The 9,933-nt window shown below is 31.3% G+C and overlaps 1 protein-coding gene across 1 annotated transcript; it reads left to right on the top strand.

Moving 5' to 3' along the window:
- Positions 1-7,013: 7,013 nt before the first annotated feature.
- LOC142239679 (uncharacterized) lies at positions 7,014-9,095 on the top strand. Its single transcript, XM_075311464.1, has 2 exons — positions 7,014-7,750; positions 7,804-9,095. Exons 1-2 carry the CDS (start codon positions 7,048-7,050, stop codon positions 9,093-9,095), a joined length of 1,995 nt encoding a protein of 664 aa, XP_075167579.1. The 5' UTR covers positions 7,014-7,047.
- Positions 9,096-9,933: the final 838 nt, after the last annotated feature.

Raw genomic sequence — 9,933 nt, 5'->3', positions numbered from 1 at the left:
CGCCCGACTTTCTACTTTACTTACTTGTTTATATAAAAATTTAAATTTTTCATAATTGAAATTTTATGTTTTTTGGTGATCACGATTTTAGCTCATTTTTGCTCTAGGACAAATAGTTTAGGACATACGGGAAAAATACATTTTTCATATAAAAATGCCGATTTTTTCAGAATTTTATTTTCGGGATAAATTAGACTCTTTTTGATTTATAACGCATAGTTTGGGGGTAACGAGCGAAATAAATTTTTCATATAAAAATTAAGATTTTTCAGGATTTTAATTGAACTTTTGATTTTTTTTCTTGGTGATGACGAATTTAGCTCCTTTTTGGTCAAGGAAGCATAATTTAGGAGATACGGGTAAAATATATTTTTCATAAAAAAATTTCCATTTTGTCAGAATTTTTTTTAGGAATTTTTGATTTTTTTCGGGGTAATACCGAAATTAGACCATTTTTTGATTTATCCCAATAAATGCTAATTTCAATTGAAAAATGCTAATTTCAACAATTTTTCAAATATTTTTTCAAAGGATTAGGGTAATATTCAAGTTGAGAAATTGTTGAGAAAATCGCGTTCTCAACAAAAAACAGACATTACCCTCAACAGTGAAGTTCAACACATTAGCAATAATATCTCAAGTGTTATCCTCAAATTGAAATGCATCGCTACTCAATAATTTGTAAAACAATTTTCGATGCATTGATAATTCGATTTTCTTCCTGTTGGTGTCATAAAACAGCATTAAAATTTATTAACATGCGGGCAATTTGAAATTAGGAATGTACTGGACCGCGTGCTGGAATCGATTTCCAGCAGAAGGAATTCACAAAATAACCATTTTAAACTGATAATTGCATATGAATTAAACTGACGATGTGATGCAAATTTTCATCCAGAAGTTGTTGATTTCAAAATTTGTTGTTTTTAACAATTTTAATTGGTTGTACTTTGAAATGTTTCTGGAAACTTTTTCTTGCCGATAAGCCACTCATTTTTCATTGGCCAGCTTCTTATGTTTGCAAGAATGTAGCATCCAAAGATTTTAGTTTTCTGCAAAGAAATTTAAATTTAGTGACTTCTCTAAAGTTTTGATTTAATTTTTCATATAGACTTACCAATTATTATAAACTATTTGAAGCAGTTCCAGTTAATTGTCCAACATTTTTTCATCGGTCAGCTTTTTAATGTTTTCAAGAACGTAGAATCCATAATTTTAGTTTTCTGCAAAGAGATATACATTTAGTGACTTCCTTAAAGTTTTATTTCATTTTTATACCCTCCATCATAGGATGGGGGTATATTAACTTTGTCATTCCGTTTGTAACACATCGAAATATTGCTCTAAGACCCCATAAAGTATATATATTCTGGGTCGTGGTGAAATTCTGAGTCGATCTAAGCATGTCCGTCCGTCCGTCCGTCCGTCTGTTGAAATCACGCTAACTTCCGAACGAAACAAGCTATCGACTTGAAACTTGGCACAAGTAGTTGTTATCGATGTAGGTCGGATGGTATTGAAAATGGGCCATATCGGTCCACTTTTACGTATAGCCCCCATATAAAGGGACCCTCAGATTTGGCTTGTGGAGCCTCTAACAGTAGCATATTTCATCCGATCCGGCTGAAATTTGGTATATGGTGTTAGTATATGATCTCTAACAACCACGCAAAAATTGGTCCACATCGGTCCATAATTATATATAGCCCCCATATAAACCGATCCCCAGATTTGGCTTGCGGAGTCTCAAAGAGAAGAAAATTTCATCCGATCCGGCTGAAATTTGGTACATGATGTTGGTATATGATCTCTAACAACCATGCAAAAATTGGTCCATATCGGTCCATAATTATATATAGCCCCCATATAAACCGATCCCCAGATTTGGCTTGCGGAGCCCCAAGAGAAGCAAATTGCATCCGATCCGCCTGAAATTTGGTACATGATATTGGTATATGGTCTCTAACAACCATGCAAAAATTGGTCCTCATCGGTTCGTAATTATGTATAGCCCCCATATAAACCGATCCCCAGATTTGGCTTGCGAAGTCTCCAAGAGAAGCAAATTTCATCCAATCCGGTTGTAATTTGGAACATGGTGTTAGTATATGATCTTTAACAACCGTGCCAGAATTGGTCCATATCGGTCCATAATTATATATAGCCCCCATATAAAACTTTCTCCAGATTTGACCTCCGGAGCCTCTTGGAGGATCAAAATTCATCCGATCCGGTTCAAATTAGGAACGTGGTGTTAGTATATGGTCGCTAACAACCATACCAAAATTGGTCCAATCACACAAAAAGTGGTCCATATCGGTTCATAATGATGGTTGCCACTAGAGCCAAAAATAATCTACCAAATTTTTATTTCTATAGAAAATTTTGTCAAAATTTTATTTCTAGAGAAAATTTTGTTAAAATTTTATTCGGTTCATAATAAAATTTTCATCATTGTCAAAATTTTATTTCTATAGAAAATTTTGTTCCAACTTTATTTCTGTAGAAATATTTGTCAAAATTTTCTTTCTATAGAAAATTTTGTCAAAATTTTTATTTCTATAGAAAATTTTGTGAAAATTTTATTTCTATAGAAAATTTTGTTAAAATTGTATTTCTGTAGAAAATTTTGTCAAAATTGTATGTCTACTTTGTCAAACTGAATTATATACGTATTGGATCGATTTTTTTTGATTTAATATATACCACGTATGGACTTACATACAATTTAGAAGATGGTGTTAGGAGGTTTTAAGATACCTTGCCATCGGCAAGCGTTACAGCAACTTAAGTAATTCGTTTGTGGATGGCAGTGTTTAGAAGAAGTTGCTACGCAATCCATGATGGAGGGTACATAAGCTTCGGCCTGGCCGAACTTACGGCCGTATATACTTGTTTATTTTCACTTACCTATTTTTATAAACTATTTGGTTATTTGTCTTAAATTTTCCATTTTTTATTTCTTGCAGTTGACCACGAACTTCGTTGCACAAATAAGTATTGAAAACCACATGGCTTTTTCGTTGCATTTTAGGGTAGTGTTTTGTCAAAGTTTTCTCATATTATCTTCAACAACTTTTCAAAGATTTCGTCAACATTTTGGCAAATTGGAAGTAATTCGCAAACAATTTGAAGATGTATTGAAGATGAGCTATTTCAAGTCAAGTTGAATTTATGTTGAAAATTATATTTACCCTCAAACTTGCATCTAAACATATTACATTTACAAACTTTTTATGTACCAAACATAATATGTTCTATGAAATTAACATATATGTCCCAAACATGTTATGCTAGTTTATGAACATTATATGCTTGCACTTAAAAATATTGTGTTAAAAATTTAAGTTCCAAGCATATAATTTTTACACCCAAACATATGAAAAACAGACTTTTCGTCCGTGTAGTTTACGAGATACGGGTAAAATAAATTTTTCATATAAAAATGTCGAATTTTCAGGATTTTAGTGGAATTTTTGATTTTTTTCGGGGTGATCACGAAATTAGCGACTTTTTGATTTATAACGCATAGTTTGGGAGTAACGACCAAAATAGGGTTTTCATATAAAAATTTAGATTTTTCAGGATTTCAGTGAAATTTTTGATTTTTTGGGGGGTGATCAGCATGCAGTAAGTTAAATTTCCCTTAATGCAAAGAAAATATTTTTGGTTTAAAGAAATATTCTTTAAATTAACTAAAATGTTCACCCTTTGAATTAAAGAAAAAAAAATCACATATGGGTTAAATGTTATTTCGAAAATGTTTAATTTTTTGTTTAAAGTTTTTTTTTTTTGAAATCATGTGTTCTTCGAAGTAGCTGTAACAATTTGGATTTTTAAACTGACATTTATTTGTATGTGAACCTCTTTGTTAATATATCGCAAAGAAAGAAAGAGAATTTATTAAATGAGGTCTGTATACTAATTTTAATTTTATAAAGCCTAGATTTAAAGCTACATATTTTCCTTAAAAAAATCTTCATTTTAAAGAATCATACCAAAATCCTGAGTGTAGCTAAAGCTTTTGGTATTTTCTTTAAATAAAAATCAGTTCATAAAATTAAAAATTAAAACAAAATTTTGTACTTTTATAATTTAGTTCAAAAAATAAATTAAATTTAATTTATAAACTCAAAATAAGGAAAAATTAATTAAACTATTTATAAATTTTGATAATTCCATTAATCTATTGAATTATCCTTAGTTTTCATTCAAAATATAATTGAAGCAAATTATAGTTTTTAATTGAGTATTTACTTGAATATTTTTTTAAATATTTACATTATTTTCGAAAAAGTTTCTGGCCCCCATTGCTTGTGGACGTATCTGTCTTCGATAATAAAGTGAAAAATACTCGTGGAATTGAAGGAAGTAACTGCCTCCGCCATAATGTTTGTTTTTTATTCGTTTTATTTCTATAAAGGGCAGAAAATCAATTCTTCGCAGTGGCATCAGCCACGTTACAGCTAAGAATCATTATTTCTGTTGTTGTTTTAATTTTCTGAACTGTGACTCGGTTTGTTCTAGAGGTGTGCACGTGAGTAATATTTTGCTCACGCTCACGCACACTCACGACGGAGAAATCGTATTCACGCACACTCACGCACGGTATTTTTTGGTAGGACTCACGCACGATCACGAAAAGGAAATTTGTACTCACGCACACACGAAAGTCTTTTAAATGTCGTGACTCACGAAAAATATTGTGACTCACGAAAAATGTTGTGACTCACGAAAAACCTCGTGACTCACGAAGAATTTTATGAGTAATTTACCAATAGAACCTGAGTAAAAACATGAGTATGATTAAAATCGAGAGCGTTATAAAACTCTTAACACCACTAAAATTACCCAGTCAGAAAAAAACCATCGGAAAAGCGTTGTAAAAGCGTTGTGAACGGTTGATACACGGTGGGAAAAAGCGTTGTTACAACCCCAAAATGATAACATCGTTCCACGGTGTATCGATTGTATTTAACAACGTTTTCAAAGCGTCATGAAAACAATATTTTATACGCTTTTCCGATGGTTTAACGAACGCTTTGACAACCCCAAAATGATAACATCGTTATACGGTGTATCGATGGTTTTTACAACCATTAAAAAGCACTGAAAAACAGCATTTCAAACGTCTATCCAATTGTTTCTAGAATGCTTTAGGAGGGTTAGAATTATAATTTTACAGTACCTTAAAACCGCTATTGAAACAAAACACTTTTCAAAGGAACATCAGAAAACTTAATTAATAGGAAAATACATAATTAATAGGAAAAATACATAATTAAGATTAAGATTGATATTTGTAATAGTTAAAAAAATTATTTTAATATGGTCAAAAATTATTATATTACGTCAAGGTCATATTCCTCCTGATCTTCCTCCAGCCCTGTCTCTAGCAGAGGCAAACCAACGGCTTGTCTTTGTCAAAATTGTAGCCTCAGTCTCATTTTCAAATCTGTTTAACAAAAAATCTATAAAAAAAATGGTTAGTAAATTATTACAAAGAGTTCATATTTTATTACCTTTCAATTCGGAGTACAAAAGTGTACGGCTAAAATTTTCCTTTGAAACTCCTTTGTTTGGCTTACCGCATGCACTGAATTGCAGTTGTAAGTTTGGAGCCATAAACATCGATAAGGAACCATTTAGTGCTTCGTGCAAATTTTTTGTCCGTGTTTTAAAAGCCAATATTTCTCTCTACAAAATAAAACGATAAATAAAATATAAAATAATAAATAAAATAATAATATAAATAAGAATAATAAAATTAGAATAATAATAAACAATAAAACGATAACAAAAACTACCGACCTTTTAAAAATTTGATTAGCAATAACATACCAAAAAAACAGCGAACTCGGAATTTTTAAGTTTTTCGTCAAACGCATAAAAAGCCTCCAAGGTTTCAAATGGATATTCCAACTCTATTTTTGTTTTTAATTCATTTAAAGAGGCAGATTTATTTTGAGTGTTCACGTTTGACAAAATAGACTCCTCCATTTTTTTGAAATTATAGAGTAAACTTCTGCGTAAACTGCAAAATTCATTCTTAAGTTCATTTTTGATGTCTCCAATTTCGTCCTTAATTGCCCTTAACTCCCTTCTAACTTCCTCCCTGAATGAAGCTACTTAGAAAGATAAAGAATAACATTTGTTGATAATGGCCTCTATTGGGTGAAATACATTTTCTTACCTTCGTCATCCTTATTTACGGAATGGGATGGCATACTTTGATCCTCCGTCTCGACAAAATCCAAATTATCATCTATAGCATCTGTAAAGTGAAAGTTGAATTAAAAAATTATATAAATTCAGGATTTCAAAATGTACCTCTTCTGTGTCGTAGCTTTTGTCGCTTTGCTTGATTCTTGAAAGGCATCGTTCCAATTGAGTCCAACCTTTTATCAGTGTCTGTAGAAACAAATTGAAAATATAAAGAACTGAATTCCTTATTGCACGACATTTTTCTTACCTTCAGTTGTATTAATTTTCCTTTTGTTAAAATTTTGAGACATTTTATCAATTTTTATTCTTTATTTTATTTTCTTCTTTCGAAGTGACGCTTGTTTTCGCCGTTGTAACTGTTTCTCATTTGTTTATGAATTGTTGTTTCTTGTACACAGAGTTGCATTTTTTCAGTGTTACCACCTCAAATTCCTAAATTATACAAAGAAAATTCCCGACACTAAAGGAGAGTATTAAGTTCGAGTTTAGCCGCATTTTTTCACTAAAGTGAAATCTTTACCTAAATCTAAATACTGTAAAGTCATGCCGAAATCGAGAGGAACATGAAACTGCGCATCAACTGAGTAACCGCGAAAAACGCACATAGTACTTACCTTAAAACATGAAATAAGTGAGTGAGTGAATCGCCTACCGCCAATCGCTATGGTTATGTTTACACACACAAAATACCTATAAAATTTAATTAATCAGAAAGATGGCAATACTGCAAACGAAAAAACTCGCTATTGCAAAACATATGTGAGTTGCATTGTCAATTATAACTGCAAGTGAAGTATTATTAAATTTGGAAAAGGAAACAAAATGTCTTACAAGCGTTTAAAAAAACATAGATTTTTGAAAAACTATAGTAATTCTGAAGACAACATAGAAATAGAAACGTTAGATGCAAGCGTTCAAACCGAAGATTTCAAGGAAGATGAAAACATATCCATTCCAGTCTCCCACACTTCCACAGAGGATAGTAAAGATGGTTCCGATCTAACTGAAGATAGTAAATCCTTTAGCTCCGAAAGTGTTCTCGAAACGTTTGAAGATAACTCAACAGATCTCACGAAAGGAAACATTGAATCCAAGCTGAAAAATTGGATTTTCACAAATATTCGGACGGTAACACAAAAGTCTATTGATGACATATTAATGGTGCTTAGGTCGGAAGGATATACATCTCTCCCTATTTGTGCGAAGACGTTTTTGGGAACTTCTGCGGTCCAAACTGAGAAAACAATAATGAAGTGTTCTGATGACACCTTAGGAGATCTTTCTACTATAATAGATCCACGCCAATTTCATGGCAATGAAATAGATTTATTAATTCATGTCGACGGAATGGAAATATTTAATAAATCAAAAAAAGGATTTTGGACAATTATGGGGAAAGTATTTTCAAGAACTTATAATTCGAAGCCATTTTTAATAGCGCTATTTGTTGGAAATTCAAAGCCATATTCTGCGAGGGAGTTTCTTGCAGAGTTTGTTGCTGAAGCTAATGAATTGAATGAAAGAGGTATTATGAAATCTTAAAAACAAAACACATTTAATATATTTTCTTATTTTAAGGAGTATATATACAAAATACACGCTTTCAATTTAAAGTTTTGGCATTTTCTTGCGACATGCCCGCCCGTGCTTTTCTAAAATGCTGCAAAGGCCATACTGGATTCTATGCTTGTGAAAGGTGTACAGTAAAGGGAGAAACCGTCGACAGAACTCGCGTATTTAACGATACAAATTGTAAGGAGAGAACGCTGGAATCATTCAAAGAGAAGGCAAATCCTGAACACCACACAAATAAAGAAATCAGCCCATTATTAGATATAAACAATTTTGATCTTATCAAATTTGTACTATTGGATGAAATGCATATGTTATATCTGGGAGTCAGCAAATACTTAATCCAAAACTGCATTACGAAAAAATCGAGTTCACTACTTTCCCCCGAAAGTATAACAGTCTTGCAGCAATCCTTATTTAAAATTTCTAACGATGTTTCCAAAGAGTTTCAAAGAAAAACGTTTCATTTACATGACATCAAAAATTGGAAAGCCACACAGTTTAGATTTTTCTTATTATATGCAGGAGGTGTAGTTTTGAAAAACGTTATGAAGACACAACACTACAAGCACTTTTTAATATTATATACATCGTGTCGAATTTTGTCATCAAAGAGTTTAGCTACCATGAAAACAGATTATGCTAAATTGATTCTTAAGACATATGTTGAGCTTATGCCTAATTTGTATGGCTTGAGTTCATTAACAATGAATTTTCACAATCTTATTCATATAGCCGATGATGTTCGTAACATGCATGCTCCAATTTCAAGCTTTTCAGCTTTTGAATTTGAAAATAGTATTGGATTTATCAAATCTATAATAAAATCACCAAACAACCCAATTTCTCAAATCAACAGAAAACTACAAGTATTTCACAGCGAGAATTCTTCTAGTCATATGCCTTTATTATTTCCTATAGGTAATAGTTCAAAATTCACTCTTGGAAAAGTTTTAAGATATTATGATAATAAAGTTCAGTTTTCATTTATTAACATAAACCAATCTGTAATTACTCCATTCCACCCTGATAATGTATGCCTTCTAAAAAATAGGAAAATATTTTTGGTATCAGAAATATTTAGTACAAAACAATCTGATCACACATGGAGAAAGATATTTTTTAAAGGCAAGGTGTTTAATGATGTGCAGGATTTCAGTGATTATCCAACTGCTTCAAGTAATATTGGCGTTTATAAAGTAGGAAATTTGAATAATAAGCATGTTCAAATTAGCATTAGTTTGTTCGATGTCAAATGTATACACGCTACAGTTGTTATTACTCTTTTACATCAATAAAATCTGTTATATTAAAAAAGCAAAGGTTTTCATTATTAATGATTGGTATATACTTAGTGGTTTATTACTTGGAATTTTGTCACTTTATAATTCAAATTGTAGTTTCTAATTTGTCTACATTATACATCTTCCATACATAACACCAACGGTACGTAAAAAAGAGAACCCTCTACGACACTAAAATGAACTTAACAAAGGGAAAAAGTTATATACAAATGTGCGTATTTCAAACAAAACACTTCAGAATTTCTTAAGATTTGTACATTTTACCCCAAATGCGCCAAAAGAACATTCTTGCAATACTGAACTCCAATTTTTACCTACAAACAATGAAATTTTCTTTAAAGGTGGGTATTAAGTTCGAGTTTAGCCGCTAAAAACGTGATTTTTTCACAAATAATTTTTTTTAATAATCCATTTTAAGGAATACAAACTTTGTGCAAATTTGCTTTTGGCTTTTCCCCATCAAGTTATAATAAAATTTGCAACAAATATATATAATTTTATGCATTTTTCTTACTGATTTAGTTTTCACTTTAGCGATTTAAGCGGTTAAACTCGAAGTTAATACTCACCCTTAACATGTGAAAAAAAGTAATTATGTCTAACAAAATTTCTTCAATTAGTCGATAAATAAGTACTTACATTTGGGTTTTGGCGTGATGTCAGCGTTTAGTTTAGCTAAAACTTTCTACAATTGCCTCATTTCTAAAATTAACCAAAATTGTTGTTCCTAGTGGTTTCACTGTTATGATAAAGGAACATTATCCTATTGTGAATCAATTCCTATCAACAATAATACCTCCATTACTCATTAAAAACCATTGGACATTGATGG

Source organism: Haematobia irritans, chromosome 5 (genome assembly GCF_050003625.1).
Source record: "Haematobia irritans isolate KBUSLIRL chromosome 5, ASM5000362v1, whole genome shotgun sequence".
Classification (NCBI taxonomy): domain Eukaryota; kingdom Metazoa; phylum Arthropoda; class Insecta; order Diptera; family Muscidae; genus Haematobia; species Haematobia irritans.
This window is presented reverse-complemented; position numbering and strand designations above follow the sequence as displayed.

Bases quoted from the DNA above. Each gene is read 5' to 3' on its own strand.
- LOC142239679 (XM_075311464.1), top strand. From the start codon at position 7,048: ATGTCTTACAAGCGTTTAAAAAAACATAGATTTTTGAAAAACTATAGT. The intron at 7,751-7,803 runs GTATTATGAAAT...TCTTATTTTAAG, and splicing joins TAATGAATTGAATGAAAGAG to GAGTATATATACAAAATACA.